Source organism: Echiichthys vipera (genome assembly GCF_963691815.1).
Source record: "Echiichthys vipera genome assembly, chromosome: 7".
Taxonomy (NCBI): Eukaryota; Metazoa; Chordata; class Actinopteri; order Perciformes; family Trachinidae; genus Echiichthys; species Echiichthys vipera.
Genome location: NC_139832.1, coordinates 25867937 through 25892831, shown reverse-complemented (window position 1 = coordinate 25892831; position 24895 = coordinate 25867937). Strand labels below are relative to the sequence as shown.

At 40.7% G+C, this 24895-nt stretch overlaps 1 protein-coding gene across 1 annotated transcript in view; it reads right to left on the bottom strand.

Moving 5' to 3' along the window:
- Positions 1-24895, bottom strand: part of lrp5 (low density lipoprotein receptor-related protein 5) — a 63698-nt gene that overhangs the window by 22714 nt on the left and 16089 nt on the right. Inside the window, exons 4-11 of the mRNA XM_083917226.1 lie at positions 23825-23893; positions 23526-23654; positions 18773-18969; positions 18473-18604; positions 13183-13271; positions 12867-13085; positions 12636-12724; positions 12070-12241 (exon numbers count right to left, since the gene is read on the bottom strand). Coding sequence (XP_083773352.1) covers positions 12070-12241; positions 12636-12724; positions 12867-13085; positions 13183-13271; positions 18473-18604; positions 18773-18969; positions 23526-23654; positions 23825-23893 — 1096 coding nt within the window. The remainder of the gene's footprint in view (positions 1-12069; positions 12242-12635; positions 12725-12866; positions 13086-13182; positions 13272-18472; positions 18605-18772; positions 18970-23525; positions 23655-23824; positions 23894-24895) is intronic.

The following is a 24895-nucleotide window of genomic DNA, read 5'->3' as shown; positions in this document are numbered from 1 at the left end:
ATGATCCTGGGGTTAGCTGAAGAGCTACGGACTTTTTTGGCCGTCATGGGGCTCTGCCTGTTGTCGTACAGCTGACAAATGCGTTTAGATATCATGCAAACATAGCATAGGTGAACTTCCCAAAAAATATCTCCTTTGAAATTTTTGCCAAACCCACCAATGTTTCTAATTTATCCGCTTTAAAATGTTAAGCACGACATTGTTGTTCTCCTTCCATTATTGTTCATGAAAGGCTAGCCCTAGTTATCTATTATGATAGCTGTCAGTTGTGAAGTGACGTGACCCGACAACAAGTTTCGTCTGTTTCTAGGTAACAGACATAAAATATTTAGGATATCTTAACCTGAGATAAGCTAGGATTCCGAAATTAAGATTAGGATATGTTTCTGTAATACCAGATTGATAAAAATCCTATCTTAACTTACGGTAGGAAGATAGGAAGTTTCTGTAATACGGCCCCAGGAGGGATACTGTTTGTTCAGACTTATGACTGAGAAAAAGAAGCGACATTTTTGGGGAAAATTGGGGAAATGGGTTCAACAGGTTAAATGTTGTCTTAACATAAACAGATGTACATTAATAGAATAAATGATAAAAAATAATTTGTGTCTAGTGTCAAGGTATTAAACTCGTGGCCATGGTCCATGATAGATTTGTTTTAGCTGAACTTGTGGTTTTGGTTCTACACCTCTTTTATTAAAGTGAAAATGCTTTAAAATAACGCTTGTTCTAAAGTCTATCTGAAATAATATTTTATCAACATGGAAAATGTATACAATGGGAATCAAATATATTTGGCCCCTCAACTGGTAACATCTCAATTACCTGTGCTAGTCTGTGGTTGGAACACACATGACACACACCCACATACACACTGCGCTGCTATCTGTTTCCTACATAAGCAAACAAAGAGTGTAAAGACACCCTGGGAGTGTTTACGTATGTGTGTGGGTGTTTCATAATGGAGGAATTTCTCAGGAATGTGCAACCTGAGACTAACCAATGTGAGACAGATAATACACTCATCCGAGAACAAACTGGTTGATAAGAGCAGCCATCACTGAGTTCCAGTTGCCTTTGGCTGTGGCGGAAAATGCATCTTTTTCTCCAACCTTTACATGCTAAAAGCTTCAAAGATGTTTAAAACCAGTATTTCTGTCTGCTTGATCCCTTATAAAATGAGTGATGACGTCAACGCCCTTGAATTACAAGACTATAGAACTGTTGCACCTTTAATCCGCCTCATCATCTGTAGAAAAGACAGAATAAGGGGACAGAGTTGTTGTACCTTTAAGGCGGCAGCGGAGGTAGTCACAGAGCCCCACAGGCGAATGGGTACTACTATTAAATGCAGTAGTGATGATTGAGTTGACCCACACACAGGATAGTCAAAAAAGTGACAAAGCTGCATTCCGGGTAGCCTAAGTTATTAATAACTTGCAGAAACACTGTGTACAATAGTTCACCTTCTCTCTCTCTCTCTCTCTCTCTCTCCCTCAACCATACATGCACATGGGTGCCTCGGCATGCAGGCCTTCTCTGTCGTTCTCTCTCCTGACAACTGTTATAGCATAATGCACAAAGTCGGCGCTTTGTGAATCCGGTCAGGTTCGGGCAGTTGATTAATGGAGTGCCTCACACACTAGACGCCGACGATGTTGTGTTAAACGTCACACCTCTCCTGCTTCCGGACTGCCGACATGCTCTCTCAAATCACACACCGGTGCTGTGTTACGAGGCTGAAGCGAAGCCAGTGTAACAAAGGACCTTCATTAAGGGGTTATTGCATATTCTGTGTGAAAGAATCTTATGTCATGTTCACACACACCCCGACCCCTGACATATAAATAGCAGTCAACTGTCAATAGTATGAAGTATGGAAAGACTGCAAGCATGTAACTGAGAGTAACAGCAGTAGAAATAGTAATGCCTTCAGTTCAGAATGCATTTGTTCAATGACTGTTGGTTGGCTAGGTGTTCGTGTCATGTCGTCTGGTGCACAGGTAAAACGTCACTCTTATGTTAAAGTACTTGTTTTCTTAGATAGAGAGATGCAATTGTGTTGGCAAAGACTGAAGGCAAACAGGCCCCTTAAAAGTCAACCTGATTGACGAGCTTCAAGCTGTGTACTCTAATACTCCACAATCATAACAAATAATGACAAATCCTGACCTCAGTTCAATCCTCAAACTGAAAAATCACTGATAGAACCCCTGTATTTAAAAAACCAAATGGCTCCTTTTTTTGTAACTAATGAAACTGCTGAAAGATTGCAAGCATGCAACATATAGAAGCAACAAGGTGAACAGAATCAACAGAATGACTGGGCCTCATGCAGTAACATTCTCCCATATTTTCTCTTAAAGTAAGAGAAGTCAGCTCTAGATGCACCAAATGTTCTTAACCGTTCAAATGTGTTCTTACCCAGGTGGGCTGAATGATGAATCCCATTCATCGAAATTGTTTATTAGCATAGGTAAAGCCACCTAAACACTTTATAAGGGTGTTGTTGTGTTGTCCTGTGTGAAAAACACTCTGCCACCAAAAAAAGGTTTTAAGAAGAAGAACGTCAGCAAGAGTGAAATGCACTTAAACAAAGTAAACATGTTATTTTCCAGAGTCAGTACTGGAGTTACGGGAAAATCAAAAACATATACAAACACAATTATAAAACATAGAATTATCTAATATAGAAATATAATAATATTTAATATTCATTCATTCATCTTCAACCGCTTGTCCCTGTCGGGGTCGTGGGGGGGGGGGGGGGGGGGCTAACAGCGGGCGTAAGGCGGGGTACACCCTGGACAGGACGCCAATCTATCGTAGGGCACATAGAGACAGAAAGAGATAGACAACCATTCACACCTACGGGCAATTTTAGAGTCCTCAATGAACCTAACACGTGCATGTCTTTGGACTGTGGGAGGAAACCGGAGAACCTGGAGAAAACCCACGCAGACACGGGGAGAACGTGCAAACTCCACACAGAAGGGCCCCAGCCAGGATTCGAACCTGGAACCTTAATTTTTATTGAACCAGATAAAACTTTATTAGTATTTACTGCCTTATATATACTATATTCATGTGTCCTCCTCCTTCTTCTTCCTCAAGTTAAAAAACGTACATTTCTTTGCATTTTACAAACAATTTGTGGCCTGAGAAAACAAAATGTTTTTTTCTCGGTGAGTACTCTCGACCACTCGTAAATAAAAACAAATGGTGAATATAAAATAAATAAGAGGACTGTTCGTATATTGCTTTCTGCACGAGGCCCAGTGTGCCTCTGTTTCTACATGAGTAACCAAATGCTGCCGACTGCAGCCATCTTTAGAAATCATAATATTTTTCAGATGGGAAGCAGGTAATACTGTATACAGAGCTCAATAAAAGTCAATTCACTTGAGTCCAGGGACACAAAATGTAAGTAAAGGTTGTGTTTCATAATCACGTGAATGTTGCCAAATACAGTACATAGGAAACAATCAGCTGTGGATTATTATTATTATTATTATTATTATTGTTATTATTATTTTATGACCCTGGTATAACTAGTAGTACAATAAAATGTGGTTCTATTATTTATTACTGTCTATTGCCATTCAGGGATTCAAGTTCTTTCATTCAGTTGGATCTGCTTATACACACACGTGATAATGTGAAAAGTAAAGTGTAACCACTTGTATGGTTACATGTAGATGATGAGACATCCTTCTGACAATGCCATTGAGAAAAAGAAGCAAAAAGTGATTTTATGGAGCTGAAAACACATCCTAATAGGATTACTACAGTATGTATACTGATTAAGAACGTTTCACTACTTCTTCTTGTCTCACCATTGAGCACTGCCCTTTCACAGTCAGTTTCTTGTACTCGTAGGACACATAAAAATGATTTGTGAGTCTGAAAAGTTGTCCTGGGGGGAATGTGTACAATGAATTAAGTATTATATGAATTTAAAATTGCTCTAGGCCTGAAATCAGATATGGTGCCGGAGAAATGTATGCACGATTTCTTGTACAATTGTGTTATTGTGTTTCTAATAAGAGCTGGGGGGAAAAACAGTTAGGCCTATGGCTGATTATCTCCAATGTGTTCAACATTCATGGTCAACATGATGAGCAGCTTGTGCGGTGTGTACGTGCGGGGGGGGGGGGGGGTGGGGGGGCAAAGCCAGATGCAGAATTCCTCACTGAGGTAGAAACAGCAGATGTGCTTTCCAGCTCCATCTCTGAAATTTAGTTGTTTTTTTTACTTTCAATGTGGCAAGTCCATGTTAAACAAAATATTAATAATTGCAGAGTAGTTTTAAATACTTTAACACGGTGGAGTGGGATTTTAGGCCATTTTAAGGATTTTAATTAGTTAAATGCGTTGGGACACAAGATAAATAAACACATACAGCTGTGAGCTAGTAGCTGCTACTGCTTGCTCACCACAACAGTGCTTACATCAGACCACAATATTACCATTCTAATAAGGCGCATAAGATCAGCCACAACACACACACACACACACACACACACACACACACACACACACACACACACACACACACACATACACACGCACACACAGATGTGGGCCAGAGGCTAAAATCCCAGAGGAAATGAGACATGCAGCTACTGTCACTTTGTGGTGGCAGGGATGGGGGAGAGCATACAGCAGGGAGACAGGATAGAAGAAACAGGGAGGAGAGAGAGCTGGCAGGACACTGTGGAAAATCTGAGCAACAACAGGTGTTTCTGTTATTTCTCTAACCTGAGAGCTACACACACAGTTCAGTCAGGATTTATGGAAGCGCTGTCAAAAATGCAAACAGGCATCTGGTCATAAAGAAAATGTCAAAACCTGTGAACTTGCAGGTTATTGACTGGGCATTTGATATAGGACAATATATGACGTGGTTATGATGGTGTGTCTGATACTATACTGCTCTATATATAATAGCATTGTCTGTAAGACTTGTATCATGTAGTGCACTCTGATACAAAACCCTGTGATAGATTGATTACACTGTTTAATGTTAAGAGATGTCGAGTCAGTTGAATGTGGTAATTATGTTAACTAATGCTACTGCATGTTATGTAAGATGGAGTCCCCACCAGCAACACACACAGCAACACACCCCTGTAAACCTCTTTGAGACTGCCTGTAATAATGGCCAGCATAAACAATATTCACTAGACTTGATCAGACTTGTCACTGAATTTCCCCCTGCCAATTTCTGTTGTGTTTAGCAGTAACATCGAACCTGTTTGAGGGTTGTCAGGATACGTTCTGTCAGTGCTGTAGCATGTTATACAACTGTCATAGTGCATACCATACTACTATTCCTATAATGTAAAGCTTAAAGCACAGCAAGCCGTGAGGTTATCAAAAGATAATGTTCAACACGGAGAGTAGGTGCATTTTTTAAATTTTTATTATTATTATTATATTATTTTTTTGGTTCAAATTTGGCATGTCCAAATGTAAAGTTAGCTTTCCAAACTTCACCAAATTTGACACAAAGCACGTTTTTGTGTCCCCAGCAAAAACAGTGGTGCAAACTCATCAGGGTTGGGAAAAGAGGTCGGGGAGCATGGGGAGAATTATTTTAATTCTTTTTAAATATGTCACAAAGTCATTTGAATGAAGCTTCTATTAGTGAGTTGGCATTTGGCCCTTCTCAAGCTACATACTAGGATTCTGTAACAACCGTTTAACTAAACCATAAGTAACGTAGGTCCATTTTAGTAAAACGTCTAAACTGTTAAAACTGAACTCCTGTTCTAAAACAAATCCAAAATCTAATTGTTTAGTAACACCATGGTAATGAAAGTAACAGCCTTGCTAATATTACCTTAGCATAAAGAATGGCAACCCTTAATACACCTGGCAAGTGTGAAGTAGATCAAAAAAAAATGTCAGGGTATGGGAAGGACAAGTTAGTTAGATGTACCGTATCTATAACACATATGGTGTTAACTCGTGTTATAAGATACATACTAACTAGAGCAAAACTCAGTTTCACTTGTAATAGCAGCCCTGGTCTTGGCTTCAACAGACAACTTAGTTTGCTTGCTGCCTGTCAGGAACTTGGAGCTGAACTGTGTGTTTGCCTGCTCCATTATTACCGATGCCAATGTTTTAAAGAGAAGCTCCGTCGTTTCACAAAGCCATTGCAAATCGTCTTTCACGGCCCTCACACAGGATAAAGCAGCAGGGCAGCACAGAGCCACTCAGAGGCCAATGTCCACACAAAACTTTATTTTTAATCTTTTATCTAATTGATCCATTCAGGTATGCACCATTTGTCAGGCAGCTCTAAGAGGCAGAGCAGACAAGAACCATACCACTGATCTTTACTGGTGTTTATGGAAAAGCACTAAAAGAAAAGATTCAACATCTATATTCTGCATTTGTAGATAAATGCTTTATGAAATTCTTTATAACATAGGTCAACATGTCAAAGGACCGGACTGTTTACTTGATTGCACTTCGACACATCAAATGACAGGCCGCGGTGCAGAGCTTTAATAATTCTTTAATAGATCTCATATATGTTTGCAGTGTAGGAGAAAACTGGAGCACGTGGAGTAAACCCACCCAGGCATCTGCAGGTCTGGGTTTGAACCTGGACCTGCTTCCTGTGAGGCTGCACTGCTAATTGCTGTCACATGGTATCCACCTTCATGTACCGGTTGTTTTCCAGGTAAAATATGGGCGGGGTTTTGTGAACTTGTCTCTGCTGCTCCTGCTTGACCAGCCGGGACAACCATCCACATATGTAGGGTAGCGTCCGCCCCCCCTGGTTTCCGTCCAGCTTCTCTGCTTTGAACTCGTCCTGGGGGTTCATCTTAAATGTCAGGCACTGGATTTCAGATTGGAGAGCTTCGTTCTCTCTGGTCTTTAGCTGCAGGAGAACTTGGAGCGCGTCCACCTGATCGCAGAGATCGTCCTCGCCCTGAGCGGTCAGGAGCTGCTGCTGAATAAATGAGCTTTTTTCAACACGAAGCTTCCTGCTCAGCTCCACGATCCGACCAAGCAGAGTGGCATTTTCCAGGCACACCACCTCTTTCTGAACCACGATAGTCTCACACTTTTCCTCTGCGGCATTGAGACGACAGTTAAGCAACTCAGTTTCACCATCATGGAGCTTTTGTTTCAGGTGGAACTTTTTGTCCAACTCTTCTCTCAGTTTTTGTACAAGCTGTTTGTGAATAAGGTGTTTCTGCTCCATCTGTGAGGACCTCAGCTGCTCCTGCACTCGCAGAGATTTTTCACCTCTGAGGTTTTCTCTGTGCTCCAGATTTTCTTGTTGCAGGGTATCACATGTTTGCCTCATGGCCTCCATCTCAGCCTTCACTGTGTTGTAGTTTTCAGTCAAGGTTTTGAGTTCTGTGGCAAACTTCTGAACTGCAGCTTCACTGAGCCGCTTTTTAAGCTCAATGGTTTCTTCGTACCTTGCCATCAGTTTCAACACCACCTCTTCCTGCTCCTTCATTTCTTGACGCAAAGCAGCATTTTCTACCTTCAAGGTCTCTTTCTGCTCCTTCTCTGTCAAACACATTTTTTCAAAGAACTGGACTTTAAATGTCAGAGTCTCGACTTCACTCTCATGCTGTGGCAGCTCCAAGAAGATCAGTTTATCTTCTCTTATGCTGTGCATCAGCATCGTTTGTATGTGAAGCTCCTCCTCCATCTTTGAGGTCTTCACCGGTACCTCCTGAATGTTTTGTCTCAGGGCTTCAGTCTGTCGGCTCATGGCCCCTCTTTCTTTCATCACCACATTAAACTTGTCCTTTAATGTGTTCCCATCTTGCAGCTTTGTGTTGAGCTCCTGAACCTGAATTTTAAGGGCTTCTATTTGTTCACTCATGGCCTCCCTGTCTACCTCATTTTTACTTTTCTGGTTCTCTATAAGTTGGAGCAGCGTCTGGTATTCACGGCGCAGGACCTCATTATCGCTTTGAAGGACAGTGTTCTCAGTCCTCATGGCAACACTCTGCTGCTGATTCATTTCTGCTGTATCGACACCTTTCAGTTAATACTGAAAAACTGCTGTTTTAAATTGTTATAGTCGTTCAAGTTATAACCGTAGTTCTAAATATGAAGTCAGGTCCCCCTTATTGAGAGATGTTGGGTTTATTGTTAGCATGCTTTCTATGGAACCGAAAGCAGCATCAGATGTCAGTTATGATGTCTTAATGTCAGCAGGGTGAGAATTCCAAATCTTCCTGGATTCTAAATTTATGCTTCTTCTACAAACAACTTTATTCCACAGTTTAAATGAATACACAAATATCAAGATGAATACAAAAACTAGAACAAATAAATGAATTCAACAAAATATATACAATATAAAAAGAACAGAGTGGACTGTTAATTCAAACAATAAAAAAGTATTATTATAAAAAAAGGCTTTTTGTTATAATAATACTTTTGTAATTTTTCTCATAAGAAAACAGAAAAAGACCAGATGATGGATTTTTTTTTAATTCAGTTTTAGCATTCTGACTACATGATTCCAATCTTATTGCAAATATCTGATATACCTATTGTATACACTGTATACTGTATATAATATATATTTGCTGCAGCATGTAGAAGGGTGTGTACTAACATGGCCTGCATTATGTATCACAGAGTAAGTAATCACTCATGATCCTCCACAACTTCTGAATGCAGACATAGTCTTTGTTGCTTTCAGAGTGGTGAAGATTCACCTCTTCATTTGTTTTGTTTCGTATGCATTTCCTTTAGTTGCATTGAGCTCTCAAGGCCACTGAATAGAAGTCCTGCATTCCAAATTGTATAAACATAAAAAATAATAATAATATTATTTCCAACCATTGAGTCACAGGGCGGCTCATATACAGAGGCTAAAAGTCCTCACCGCAGTGGCCCGGGTTCGAGTGCATTTTTCCCTCTCACTCTTCCAATTCCTGTCAACCTCCAATTGTACTGTCCAAAAAGAGCTGAAAAAGTATTATTTTTATTGATGCATTCATGTGGAAGTGCATTTTACTTTTGTAGTTACATATACCGCTGTCAGATAAATGTATTAAAAAGTACAACATTCCCCATATGTGAAGTGCAGGGGAGTTAAAACAGAAAGTATCATAAAATGGAAATACTAAAGTAAAGTACAAGGGCCACAAACTTACATAGTTAAATAAAATACTTGAACCTGGTTACATTCCACCACTGACACACATATGCCTTATGGTGTTTTAGCCAGATTAGCAGGGCAGTTAAAGAAACAAGACACAGGCAAGGAGACTAGCTATTGAAACAAGGTGCAGGGCCTTGAGCAGGGGAAATTCCACCATATACACCTCCCTGCTTTCCACCTCACACACTTACACACAAGCAGTTACCATATGGCTCAGAGGTGTGATTGAATAGTGCTGCACACAGTCAATCTGCATAATCACAACAAAGCAGCCGTTTTGTGTGTGTGCGCAGAGAAAGACACATCAGTCAAAGCGCCTCACACTCTCAAACACATTCACGCACGCACACACTCCTTTTTAGAAGGGGGGGGGGAGGCGGTAACTTCAGAGGGGTTTTTTCCACAGAAGGGGGGAGGGGTGGGAGGTTGCAGTGGGGGAGTCAGATTTCTTTAAAAAAGACTTGAAAACACTGAGCTAGAAAGAAAGAGAGAGAGAGAGAGAGAGAGAGAGAGAGAGAGAGAGAGAGAGAGAGAGAGAGAGAGAGAGAGAGAGAGAGCATTCCTCCAGTGTTCTTGGAGAAAGCCTTCAGTCTGGCTTACTCATTTATCATTCTCTCTCTTCTTTCTTTCAAGAGGTAAAATGCTGGGCGCTGTTCAGTTTTTCAGCTGGTTGGCAGTCTCGCTTCTCACACACACACAAACACACACAAACACACACACACACACACACACACACAAACACACACTCACTCACACAACACAAATACAGTAAACACGGTAAAATGATATATCAAAGCTACTGTATATTCCCATTCATAGAATATCTAGACACTCAAGATCCCCAAAAAATATTCATATAATGTAAGAGCAAGAAAAATACAAATAATCATAGTTGAGAACGTGAACCAATCAAAAGCACCTTTGCTTTTCTTTTAATCAACTAATCGATTAATCACTTCTTCCATGCAGCTATTTAAAAAACAGCTGTTCAAACACCTCAGGTGTCTGTTGTAGAGAAACAACTACAGCATGAGTGAGTCCCATACATTGATGACATAAGACACCTTGATGATCATGTCACTCTAGCCAGTGAAATTTCAGCAATATCGCTCTTGGTGCTAATGTGGCTGCAACAAAGTATTCTTGGGCTCTTATCAGCCATTTCTAATTCAGCCAGTACGACCAATGCAATTAGAACCAAATGTATGTGTGTTCCAGGATCTCAGCAATTCAATTGGTTAGGACAGTGTTGTTATTACTGACTGAAAGAATGGACAAAACAACAAACATTTGTTAGTTACCCTTTAACTCAACACCAGTGAATCAACAGTTCCGTCATCAAGGTGTAAATTCAGCAAAAGCACACACACACACACACACACACACACACACACACACACACACACACAGAGAGAGACACGGCCATACATTCAATGGAAATGTCTTCACACCCAGCAGCAATTTCTTTTCAACAGGATAAAAACAAGGCTGAAACGGGGAAAAGCCCTTTGAGGTGGGTCCTTTCACCCTGACTGAGAGAGAGAGAGAGAGAGAGAGAGAGGGAGAGAGAGAGAGAGAGAGAGAGAGAGAGAGCAGCCACCCCTTTTCAATTGGTGAGCATTCAGCCAGAAAGCCCAGGCATTCACTATTTTTTTCTAGTGTTCTCTCTTCTTCTCTCTGCTGCTATGAAAATATGTTAACACTAGTAAACTCGCCCAGTTCTACAAACACCACAACAAACACCAAATCACAGTGACCTCAACGGTAATCAGATGAAACTAGAGACAAATGCTGAGGACAAAGAAATGGAAAGAAAAATAATACTGATCAAAGAGTAGTACCAAGCTGAGCAATTAAAATAGAGGGGGAAAAAGGGCAGAAGAGGGACATAAAAGTTGTTGTAATGTCTAAAAAAGAAAGAGACAGAGTGTGTGATATTGACAGAGCGAAGGCGAAAGGAGGGCACCTGCTTTAAAGGAGCTATAGAAGTCTTGGGGAGAGGGGGGAAGGGCAACAAGAACAACAACAACCAGCCTCTGGCCCTGCCTCACTTCAATATCCTCTGAGCATCAGACTGGGTCATTGTCTGATTTAGAGCCCAGAATAAGACAAGTTAAAGCTCTCTTCACCCTCACAATGACCATTTGTATATTCATTGTTTCACACTGTAGACATGTTCTACATTTTGTGTATATGTTACTCAGTTGATAAAGCAGTAAGAGACACTTTAAAGGAAGATTTCACCCTCAAAATGACCATTTGTATATTCATTGTTTCACACTGTAGACATGTTCTACATTTTGTGTATATGTTACTCAGTTGATAAAGCAGTAAGAGACACTTTAAAGGAAGATTTCACCCTCAAAATGACCATTTGTAGATCAGTACACTCATCGAGTGTTGCTCTTGAATTCATGAAGAGAACTTTGTTTTAGTTAGTTCATTAATTCAAGATATTTTACCCTTCAGGGATTTTTTCATCAGTCAAAAGAGTGTGTTGTTAATTTTTAAAAAGATAATTAATCCATCAGAATAGAGCCAATCACACAAAAGTTCAATCTTCAGCAATTTGACACTTGGCAGTATGTACAGGGGCTCTGTCAGGGGACAAAATGCACAACACCAGACAAGAACGAGACAGGCCAGATCACATCGGACCAGTAGAGCCCAGACGTCATGACAACAATCTTACACAATGGTACAAAGCCTGTCCAGCGATTGCATAACTCAATCCCTTGGATCACTATTACAACACACATGCATGCACACACGTCTAATTTCTCCTCGTTCCACCTCATCTTTTTCTGATTTCTCCATTTTCCTTGCTGCCCTGTCTTTCAGCTGTCCCCCACCTGAAAGGAGCTGTAGAAACTTTACACAGATGTTGTATAAACTGTTATTAGACATACCTCTATCTTGTCTGTTTTAGCATCTCCCCAGTATAGCTTTCCTGCTGCGTAATCTATAGCCAGTCCATTGGGCCAGCCCAGAGAACTGTTGAGCAGAACCACCCGTTCTGTTCCATCCAGGTTTGCCCGCTCAATCTTGGGATGCTCGCCCCAATCCGTCCAGTACATGTAGCTGAAAGAGACAGAGGCAATGAGACAAGATTGATACTACTTCCAGTCAAATATTTCCCATGTGGATTAGGTAGAGTCGAACCATTTCAGTTGTCCAATGTGCATTTCCACCTACACCTTTCAATCATTTCATAATTTCTAAAGAAGAAAGACCAGGCTTATAACCAATTCAGTTTAATGCTTAATATATTTTTGGATTTTGGTGTTTTGAGATCAGTCAGACTGAAATTGTTGTTGCTTGATAAAGCCGGGCATTTTTCCTCTCTGGTGTCACTCCAAGTATTGGGATGCAAGTTTATAGCCTCTCTAAAATATATTAAATACTTACATTTTTAATATTTTGTTAGCGGGTGTTTCATTTTCCAACGTGAACATACACATGCGCTAACACCTACCCATTAACGGGGTCCAGGACGATGGCTCTTGGTTCATCCAGGTTTTCAGAAATCAAGATTTTCCGAGAGGTTCCATTCAGCCTAGTGACCTGGAATAAGAGTCAGTAATAAAATAAAACAACATTGTCATGGATCATGGTTTTAAAATTCCATAAATGAGATGTAACAAGGTAAACCAATCATAGACAGCGTTCTACATTAAATAGATCAAGCCCTAATGTAAAGATGCACCTCAATCCGGTCAGTGCCAGTGTCGGTCCAGTACAGATTTCTGGCCACCCAGTCCACAGCAATGCCATCTGGGTGGTTGATCTCCGTGGTAACTAGCACCATGGCATTGCTGCCATCGATGTGGGATCGCCGGATCGCTCGAACTTCATCATCTGTCCAATAGACATAACCCTCAACCGGGTCATAGTCGATAGCTATGGCATGGCGAATGTCATCAACCTGCATGTGCACAGGAACAAGGATGAATATGTGCAACGAGACAGGACAGATGTGTGTGTGTGTGTGTGTGTTTGTGTGTGTCTGTGTGAGAGTTTACCTGTAGTACAATATCGGTGAAGTCTGGCAGGTCCAGTGAAATTCTCCTCAGGTCAGTCCGTCGGGCCAGCAGCAAAACCTGCTCTGCTCCTAGACAGACCACACAGGTTTTATCAACTAAGGGTCAATCCATGTTGGTTTCTAGCAGCACTTCTCTGCAGACACAAAGTTCTCACAGGATTTAGCTCTGAGACAGTTCGATTTACTGCATATGTAAATGTATACATATATATATATATATATATATATATATATGTTTATTCATAGTGGGGATACTTACATACAATTTTCTACAATATATGTTTCTGCCTCTATGCTGATGACTGTCAACTTTACAGTACGTCTGCTAAAACTTTGCGAAAGACAGACGACTCCTGCATCATGTACTATTTATCATATAAAGATGTTGGATTTCTTCCAGTTAAAGAGGCACATTGACAGTATGATGCAGTATTGTACATCCATAAAATTGGGAGACAAACAACAGACAGATTAAAACATGTATGGTTAAAATCAAGGCAGCAGAAGCCGAGATATCCTGACATTTAGTCCCAACATGTCAAAGCCGCCTCTGCCTTGTAAATACCTACGTCTTTCAAAGTCCATACTTCTTATGCATATATTAAGTAGGTCCCTAAACCCAAGCCCAGACAACCCTGATGGCATAATCAGTGTAACTTTTTCATACTTGACAAAACCAATCCAATCTTTTTCTTCTTCAGGTGAGACACAAAATGTTAAAACCAACCACCGCAACCAACAGCCCATACACCATTTCAACAACAACCAAACGTTATGAGCCTCACAAAGGCTCGACTGCTACATTTTGTACAATCACTTGGCCACCCATGCAAGGAGCAATAGATAATCCAGGCCAAAACCTTTGGAAATCCAAAACGGTAGAACACCAGTCGCTTAAGAACGTGTCATAATAGTTTGGTTTCCAATCAGATAAGGTATAATTCCCCTTGTGTCTACATCGTGGTTGAGGTTTGGGTCGGTCTGTAGGAAAAGTTGAAGAGAATCAACCCTTCAAAACCAAAACAAATACCATATAATCTTGATGGTCCAACGCAAATATACGTGCAAGTGGCATCAATATATAAACATTGAATGATACACTTGATAAATAATGATGTAAGAAGTTCATGCAATCATTGTAAAATGTAATCAGTGGTAAAGATCAATACCGTTAATTTTAAAGAGGGATATTTACAGATTTAAGATCTAAAGACATTATGTCATTTTAAAAAATTAAAATGCCTACTCTCTATCATGAGTCTTCACAGAAGTCCTGAGTATAGGTATCTAACGAAAAGTGTATTTACGAAGCAAATCCATTAAATTACTTGTGGTTACACTGACACTGCTGGTACAGTGAGCCATGTCTAACAGGGTTTTGATATCAGACTGATGACCCCTAATGATATCGCTGACAAATGTGCACTTTGGATTTTTTAACTAACACTAGCTCCACAGCCTGATGGGACAGACCACTGCCCTGCTCTGAGTCGTGGAGGTCCAGGTTTAGCGCTTTATGGCAATACAATTTAAACAATTGTATCATGGACTTAGAAACTTAACTGTAAGAGTCAGACTAGAGATTTTCAGAACCTGATACAGACTCATGGTAAACCTGACTTAACTTGATTTAAATGCTGTTTTTTTTAAGATGAATTTGAAGATATTAGACCCAAGCAAAAATATGTTCAACCCCAACAGACCTTAATAGCATGGTGGAAGATCCTTTTTCTAAGTTGAAATATAATTAAACTTTGTAAATTTACCCTACAAGTAAAAGTCATGCATTTAAAGTCATGCTTCAGTAAAAGTACAGAAGTACTGTATTATCGGCAATATGAAATGATTAGATTGTTAATACTGATGCATCAATGTGAGAGCAGTATGTTTCTGTTGTAGCTGCTCAGCATGGGGCGAGTTTCAGCTACTTTATGGACTTTTAGCTAGTTTAGTCCAGTGGTTCCCACCCTAGGGGTTGGGCTCCCCTAAAGTGTCACCAGATGAATCTGAGGGGTCGTCGGATGATTAATGGGAGAGGAAAGAAGAATGTTCTGCATGTCTTAGACGCATCTGCTGTTCACTCAGTATCATTTGAAACTTGACAAACAGCAGACGTGTCCTTCCATTGGAAAAATAGTGCATTTCTCCAAAGCTCATGTCATTAAAGTGTAGATATCAAGGCACCATTCAACAGATCCAAGTCTTAGTACTTGGTATCTGGAGAAGAGCCAAACCCCACAGTGAAATATCAATCTATCTGTGGTGAAAAATATTTCAAGCCTGTCTCCAAAGAAAACACACTTCTGCTACACAAATCTGTTTGCCATACCCCCCCCCCCCCCCCCCCTTCTCTCTCTCCATTATTTGTTTGTTTTTTTGTTTTAAGAAATATGGGGAATTTCACCTCTTTGGTCCTCTAACAATCTGTCAATTTAGGTTTGGAGAGTTTGTTTTCATAGAGATCTACATGTAACATATGGTTTAATCCTTAACAATTCAGTGTATTATATAAGCTTACCATATATGTTGTAAAAGCATATAATGACAAGTAAGTAGTAACTACAGTTGTAAAGAGTATGAGGTATAAAGTAGTGTAAAATGATTATGCTCAAGTTAAAGGAACCTCAACCTCAAAATTGTACACCAGCTACAGTACCTAAGTAAATATACATTGTTAAGGAGAGAACACCAACATAATGTAACAAAAGAGCAGCAATATAGTCTAATGATAATAATGTCCTACGGAAAAAGAAAGTGATAGAAACTAATTCCAAACACATCGATCCATCTAAAATTTTAAGCCTGAGCCAAGCTCCACTATTATCACTTGTCTTGCCTCCTTCTTGCTCCATCCTGTCTGGAAACAAAGGGCTCGTCTGTCCCAAGGGAACCTCCACTGTGTTTTGGCTGTTGGTTCAGATTTAACAGGAGCCAAACTCACCTCATGGGAGACAATTAACAGTTTTTCTGTCTATCACACCTCTGATTCTGAAGAGCTCACATTTAAAGCAGTTCAAAGTGTCTCTCTCTCTTTCTATTCCCCTATCTGCCTTGTCTTTCTTTCTCATCTTTGTCTCACACTTCAGATCAATTCACCTGAATCTTAAGACAAAGCCGTGACTGTATAGAATGAATAATACTGATTTCAAGTAGGTCTATAGAAACACACATCTTATAAAATCTACAAAGACAATACATTATTTGAAATTAAATGGTGTCTTCTGCTATAGCACATTATACATTATATAGTTCATAATCTCAAGTATCTAAAATAATGTCAAGATAGCTCAGATATCAAAAACACACAGTTCTGTAATTCATTCATTCATTCTTTCTCCCTCTCTTGTTCCAGTTGCATTTTGACAACCAATCAAAATCTGGCATCTCTCAGCCTTGGCACAAATCAGATTTGACAGTGAAAGTTGTTCCATCGTTACCTAAATGACTGGGGCGAGGGGGGGATAAATGAGAAGGAAGGAGGGAAAGCATCTGTGATTCTACTCTTCTCTTCGCTTCACTTCATTCTGAGACACTTAAAGACCCCTGACAGTCTCTCTCTCTCACACACACACACACGTATACACACACACACACACACACACACACACACACACACACATGCACGCGCGCTCTGCTGCCAGCGTTATAACAAACGCCTTCAATTTAACCAGCCAAGCAAAACAAATTAGAAGCACGGACACAAAGACACACACACACACACACACACACACACGCATACACATAACCACACACACACTGCAGGCTGACACAATAGAGCATTGTTGTTTTTATTGTCAACAGTGGCTAAGTGATTGGTTGGCATGCTTCATTCAAATTTAATACATTCACATAACAGCCCAACAGACACAGACGCACTCTAACACAGTGTTGTGTTTTTGCAGAATAAGGCTCTATTGTTTTAGTATCGTGGGAATCAACATGGCGGCTGGTCAGTTAGTGTCCCAGTCTGCTGGCAGATAGAGAGGTCACTCTTACTTGTTTTCAAGCTGATACAGTCTATGCTGCATCACTACATTACACACCAGAGACAATGGTAATATAGGTAAGCAACAGCAAACACCAATTACCGTGTGTATCCTCTACTAGGGTTTAGTTTCAATAGAAAGTATCACATCTTACTCCAGCCTCTTATCAAATCCATTTGTGTCATAACTAGTTTGACAAAAAATCCCATACTAAATACAGGGTTCCCATACCTTCTTAAACATCTCATTCAAGAACTTTTCAAGGACGTTCCATGCCCAATTCCTTCTAACTCAAGGACCCAACACGGCATAGTTTTAAATATACTGTTACAACACCGACACTGTTTATAATGAGAACTAGCAGGCTGACGTGTGAAACAACTGAACGAGAGACATGCAGAACGGAGCTATTTACTAACTTTAAAAGTTGAATATGTAGAATCTCCATTAAAAGCTTTTTTTTTTTTTTTAAATAGAAAAATACACCCATTGGACATTTTAAAGTGTACAGAATGAATGTATTGCTTTTCCATAAAAAAAAATATATCAGTCTGAATAAATATTTAAAAACTAAATTTGACGGGTTTGACAATGACTTCCTGTCAGGTTCCGTTTACATTGTACCAGCCAATAGGGGCTAAGGGGGTGTTATTTTTCCCAGCAGCTGAGTGATTGGAGACGGGGAAAAAATCAGAGTCAATATAGGCCAAGCATTCACTCCATGGACTGAGATAAAGGAGTTCAACAGCATTAAAACGTACGCCCAAAGGGCTACGTTTCTCTTTGATTGGTAAGCTAACTTTCATGTTTACTTAGCTGTAACGGCTGACCGTAATGGCAGTAACTGTCAGTCAAATACTTTTGCCAAAGGAGATGGTTTCAAACAAGGCTCAAACTGACTCCCGTCTCCTGTAGGCTACTGGGCAACGAGCATGGCAACCCGAGTGCCAGAATTATTTTTTATTGTTGCGACTACGATCTTGAGACCCAAGATGGCGGTGTTCTGCTCATTCTCCATATTCCACCGAAAGTTAACGAAATTATAAAAAGAACTTCAATTTCGATTCTTGCACCAAATATATAAATCCGAGCCCTTTCAATTGTCGTGTCGAATTATTTTGTTTCTCTCACCAACTTCCAAGGATTTCGAGGACTTGTAGAAGCAATGTAAATATGTTTACAGTGCAAACAAATAAAAAAAAGGAAAAGAAAGCAACTGTTATCAGTGCACCTCTCACAGATACCAGTGACTGTTGAGTCAGTAGTCATAAATAGGATCCATACCTGGTTTGCATGTCTTTCCATCTGGTTTAAGCTGGACTCCAGTGGGGCAGGCACAGCTGTAGAAAGGCTGGACTGGAGAGAGCAGGCAGAGATGGCTGCAGCCTCCATTATTGTCACTACAGGGAGTCTGGACTGCAGTGACACAACAGAGAAGGAGGAAATATGATTAGCTTCTCAGGTAAGTAAATATGTGCCTTTGATTATCAATGACACTACTCACTCCAGTTGGATTAGTTCAATACAATGGTGTGCTGGTATAATGATCTCACTGTACTATACATAAATAAAACATGCACTTACTGTAAGGCTGCCGATACGACTCCAGGACCTGGATGTCCATCGGAGAGTAAATCCCACTGAGGATCTCTCTTGTCTTGTCTCCACTGTTTTTGTTACAGGCATGGATGGAGCGGGTCTGCCAGTCAGTCCAGTATAAGGTCTCCTCAGACAGTGTTAGTGCAAACGGATGAGTCAGGGTGCCCTCCACCACTGTTTCACTGCAGGAAAAAATCATATTTAGAATCAGATGACGTTGTGAAACTTATAGCAAAATGCAATGGAAGTGAACTTGTTATATATTAAATATTTCTTAAATCTGGGAAATGAAAAGCTACAGTATGTGCATTTTATTTTGTCAAGAAAGGATATACTTTTAAACTGTATATGGGCACCCGCTCTACCCACTGAGCGGCTGGCCGCCCACAGTTCTGAACCCCAGATACAGTAGCCAGCTAGAGCCACAGAAATTGACTTTTGCACTTGAGTTTGCTGTAAGACATGCTGCCATATCAAAACCAGTATCCAAATTGTACTGTGCTACTATCAGCCTAAAAGAAACCTCAGCTTCATCACTCAACACACCTCAGCTGGGTATTGTTTTGATAAGGGTGCTGATATGAGTTGCTGAATGATGATTTTTTTTCTCAATACCTTAATTGTACCAAAGAGTATCACCTTTTTCTACAAACTCTTTCTTCATTTGACAAAAACAGCCAAAGTTTTCAAATGTTATCCAAACACAAGCAGCCCTATAAAATGTTTGAGACGCCAGTTCTCTCAGTTCTTCACTCACATTTTGGTCAGTACCAAAAAAGTATTGAGATTTGATACCCAGCCACACAGCTACAACCGCTTCAGCACAGATGGGTTCATTTGGAGGCAGACGCAAAAAAACACACAAATGTGGAGAAATGGATCTAGCAACAAAAATAGCTCCGTGACTGCATTGGTACTGCTGCTGGCTTTGTTCTGGAACAAACACTGAGGCCCAAATGTCTCGAGCCCCACTATTGACTCCTACTCTGCCATGTTCATTAAACCACACAAAACAAAGGCGTTGGGCAAGTTGAACAACAAACATCCTCATCAGCAGTGAAGCTAAAAAAATGTCAAAGGAAAACCATTTGGTCATTAAAAATCGAAAGAGCTTGTCGCCTTGGGAGCACATTTGTGCATGAGGGTGGTTTTCCAGAAAAGCGCTTAAAAGGAAAGGATTAAAATGTAGAGTTGTACGAATGAATGTGGAGCACAAACATGTTCATCACTATTAATTACCATCTGAATATTGTATTATATATTTGGGCCTGATGGACAACAGAGGAAAGGTGGACCTGGGACCATGAATATCTAGAGTACATTCAACTGCATTGGGGATTTTCAACCCTATTATTTGAGCAACGCGTTGAGAAGAATGTGCAGCCTTGGTGAAGGTATGTCCTCTCTCGAAGTGTGTGCTATATTTGATCAGGAGAAAATGGTTATGTTCTAAAACACACTTTAGAATCACTTACAGGAAAATGCACTCACACAAACGCACTTAGGCGCTGGATCAAAGGAGGCTTGTATTTAGAATATCAACACACCAGAAACTGGCTTTCATCAATCATCATTTCTAGTCGTGTGTGTGTGTGTGTGCGTGTGTGTGTGCGTACGTGCGTGAGTGTGTGTGTGCGCGTGTGTGTGTGTGTGTGTGTGTGTGTGTGTGTGTGTGTGTGTGTGTGTGTGTGTGTGTGTGTGTGTGTGTGTGTGTGTGTGTGTGTGTGTGTGTGTGTGTGTGTGTGTGCTGTAAAAGCGGAGCTGGCTGCCAGCAGTGGTTAAGGGGAAGAAAAAAAAAACAAAGAACAAATTTAACCAGCTCCAGATTTCAAAGCTCTGTCGAGGCTTTGTCTGTGTGTGTGTGTGTGTGTGTGTGTGTGTGTGTGTGTGTGTGTGTGTGTGTGTGTGTGTGTGTGTGTGTGTGTGTGTGTGTGTGTGTGTGTGTGTGTGTGTGTGTGTGTGTGTGTGTGTGCAAATTAATTGGAAAACAGGCAAATTATTTCATTACTCAAGATGTCAGGTACGTTCAGATCAAAGTGGCACATGTACATGTCTCTACTGTGACTGCACGAACATTTGTACAACGGCATTTCACGTCTCCCTAACATACCTACACACATCTTGGCCGCACAATGAGCGCTGCGGTTATATAAACATGCAGTGTTGTGCAGCATCAAGCAATAAGAGGGAAAGCTAGTGGATAAAGTGATTGTAGAACTAGTGTGTTGCTGGAGCAAAGTCGCTGGCTGAGGATACCACATTTTTCCAACAGAGTAAAAACGTTTCCACTGAATTTTGGGATGGATTTAATCCAATCTCGACACCATATTGTAACAACTGTAGAAATTAGCTGCAGGTAACATTACACTAAACTAGTTGCTGTGCAAGTCTTGTATAGATTTTTATACTATTTTTGACAGCAGACAAAAGAGAGATGACAGGAAAGCGAGATGGGGAATGACATACAACAAAGGTCACTGGCGGCTGGTGGTTGTATCACAATGATATCAGCTTCTGACACATACAGTTCTAATCAGCTAAGAAGTATGGTTGTCAGGGGCTCTGCCCGAAGCCCTTTACAGACATGCACCACTTTACATTTTAACCTGATGGCAATTTAACAGGTCTGTCTGAACCCTGTTGACTTTTACCTAAAAGTAACAACGTCACAATCTCACTAGGTCGGACCTAGAACATTCTGAAACAGAGAGAACGATAAGACGTAGAGAAAGATGGCTGAGAGATGGCCTAAAGGAGAGAAGAGAGACGGAAAGGCCGAGCAGTGAAAGAGATGCAGTGGGAGTGCGTGTGGTGCTGCGTGTGTTTTGACTGGGGCCTCCATACCACAGCTCTGTTTGTGTTGGACAACTCTCCCGCTCTCATACTCTCTCGCTCTATTTTTCTTTCATTCTGTCTCTACAGCTATTTTCTCTCCCTCCTCCCTTTCTCTCTTGCAAAGAAGTTGAACAGCGTAAAACTCACTGAAGTTGCAAAAGGGGATCTGAAAAAGTATTCTGTATTGAAACATTCAAAGTCAATCACATATCAAATTGTTCAGAAATGGAAGGATTGAATAACATGGCAGAACGGCAGGCATTATGTTTGAAATGTGTTGTTGATTATTGCGATTCAATTCGCATTTACAGTAGCTCAGCCTTGGCCGTAGATTCGGACGACTGTTCGGGGTAGAACTAGGGAATTAGGGTTACAGCCTGAGGTCAGTTGCATGCTTCAGGTGCCAGGCTCCGCAAACACATGCACACCTAAAAACATCAGCGCAGACCTGACATGTGTCTCTACAAATTTGAGCTGCAACCGCAACAACTGTGCAAGGCTCACTGTGGATGGCTGCCTCCCAGACCAAATCACTTTTCCACCTCCTTCCAAAACAAACATATTTATAAGGACCAGAAGAAAACTAGAATGACCGCCTTGCTGTTGTATTCCTCCACCAACCAGTCAAGTTGCAGTTTACATCTATGTCTGTCGAGACTGACATAATATATGTAGTGAAGACTTTGCAGAAATTTAATAAAATGTATTAAGTGTATTTTGGCAAAACATGGATGCTTCACACACATGGACAGACACATTATGATGTCACAGTGAAGTTAACCTTTGACCTTCTGGACCTCAAATATCCTATAAGAAATTTGTCACAGTGACCTCCAAATTCTAATCATCAGTACTCAGTTGATCCTGAACTGTACAGCACTTGGTTCGACCGTTTATTCGTTCAAAATGTGCTCTATAAATAAAGTTTGATTTAATTTGATCCTAGAGTCGTGGACATTTGTGCCAAATTTGAAGAAAATCCCACCAGCTTTTCCTGAGATATCGCGTTCACAAGAACGGGATAGACTGACCACCTGAAAACACAATGCCCGAGGCATAAAAAAGTTCATCCCGCACAGACAAGAGCGTGACGCACATCACAATTAATTGTTACAGACGGTGCCCACACACCCACCGAGGAGATCACATACGGGTCTCTGCACAGAGCATAATGGGAGCTTGACTTGACCTCGTTACACCCTCCCTGTGAAACCCATAGTATCAGGAAGGGATGATGCGTGTCACAGAGCAGGGGTAGAACATGCCTGTCCCCAGCTCTTCCTGAGACAGAATGAAGCATGCTCATCCAGTTCATACGCTGCTACATTCACACGCGAGATACTCCACTCTCCACAGCACTGTATCTAACGCACCTTCACCATTAAGCAGTCTGTTTAAGGTGTACAAAAAAGTTAAGGCACTCCCTCTGTTCTACCAGAGCTGATGCTTCATTGCTCTCTGCAAATATATCTGCCACCACCATTACTACTCCAACTGCACTCCGCTTCCAGTCGTCTGGGGAGACATATGTTATATCACCACACCACTATCTCTGTCTGTTACTGGCTTAAGTTTATGCTGCAGGGAGTGATAAGGTCTGAGCCAAGGTAGCAGAGATGAAGTATACTGCCTGGCTGTCTTCTCATATCAATAAACTTTTTTATGTGTTGGCTGACTGAACTGTATCTGTAAAACTCCTCTCCACTCCCCAAATTTGAGTTCATTTTAGTCTACAGGTATGCTACTTCTTGAAATAAGCAAGGGAGTTTTTTCTTTAAAACCCTTTTATGAATCAAATGTAAGCATATTTTGGATATGTCATGTTAGTTAGCAAGGGTCTACCTACTGCATATAACCTAAAATGTATTCAGTCCCATACACACACATACACAAATGGCCTTACCGTGCTGATCCGTCTAGGTTAGCTCTGTGAATGAAGCTGAGTTTGGCATCAGCCCAGTACAGCTTCTGTTCCACCAGGTCTATGGTCAGACCGTTGGGCCAGTATATGTCCACAACCACTATAACTTTCCTGTTGGAGACAAAGGCACACAAAAGCATTTTACAACTGGTGCTTTCATTTTGTTATGTTCTTGTAGAATTGTTACTGCTTCGGAACATCTGGCTGCACTGGGGATACTGTAACATAAAACTATTACTGTATATACAGGAGATGGGTTTGCTACAGAGTTTAATTGTTACCTGTTGCTGCCGTCCATACCAGCGCGCTCTATTCTGGGCTCCTCTCCCCAGTCTGTCCAGTACATGTATCTGGAGGGAAAACAAGAGAAGAAATATGTCATGAAATAAATACAGGGCTGTTTTGCATTTCAGAGGTGGATATGAGTTAACTGGTTGAGGTTGTTGATTACTACTGATGAGTCAGTGATTAAACAGCTCCTCACCTGCCAATATGGGTGATGCCGAAATGTAACTATTATCTTATCTTCGATGCTGTTACATTTTATTCACAATCGACTCTCTAAAATAGTCGATTCTAAAATCTAATCTTGACTTCTCACTTCCAAGTAAATGATTCAGGTAAGCTGTATAGTGTTCACCACCTGTATGAGAGTTTGTATTCTTGGCCTACACACTCTGTTTCACTAAGTGTTTTCTCTTTTCTCCCGCCAGCCCTGCACCCACTGAGGTTTAGTTACAGTATGACCAACAGATATGCCAACAACTCCAAACACAGACACACCCTGTGGTCATTGTAATCTATATTAAATGTTAGCTGTACAATCTGACCTTTCCTGGGGCTGACATTCCATTCGGGCTGCTCAAGACAACTGTTTACAGTATGATAGACCCATAACGCTTGAGCAATACAGGAATAAAAAATAATAAGACGAAGGTCTGCAGATCATGGTTGGAGACCTCTTTTCCCCAACTATTATGAAAACGGTTGAAACACAATCACAAGTCATTCTGCTACACTGTATTCTAACGGGACTGAGTCAACCCACAACAGTAAATCTATCATCTGAGGAGCTCAGGATTTGCTGATCCAACAAGTTGTATGTAAGAGAGATGAGAGGTCAGAGTGAGGTCAAAACACAGAGAAAGGAAACAGGCTGTCTCCTCCACCATCTTTTATATTCAGTCTTATATCTCACTGTCAATGCACCTTCAACTCAAGTAAGCTAAGCCACCTAGGATATTTAGCCATTGTTTAAACTGTACTGCTATAATATTTCAATACAATATTTCAAAATACAGGTTCACCTGTAACCATCATTCTTCCTCATTGGCTCAGTCTCAGTTTAATAT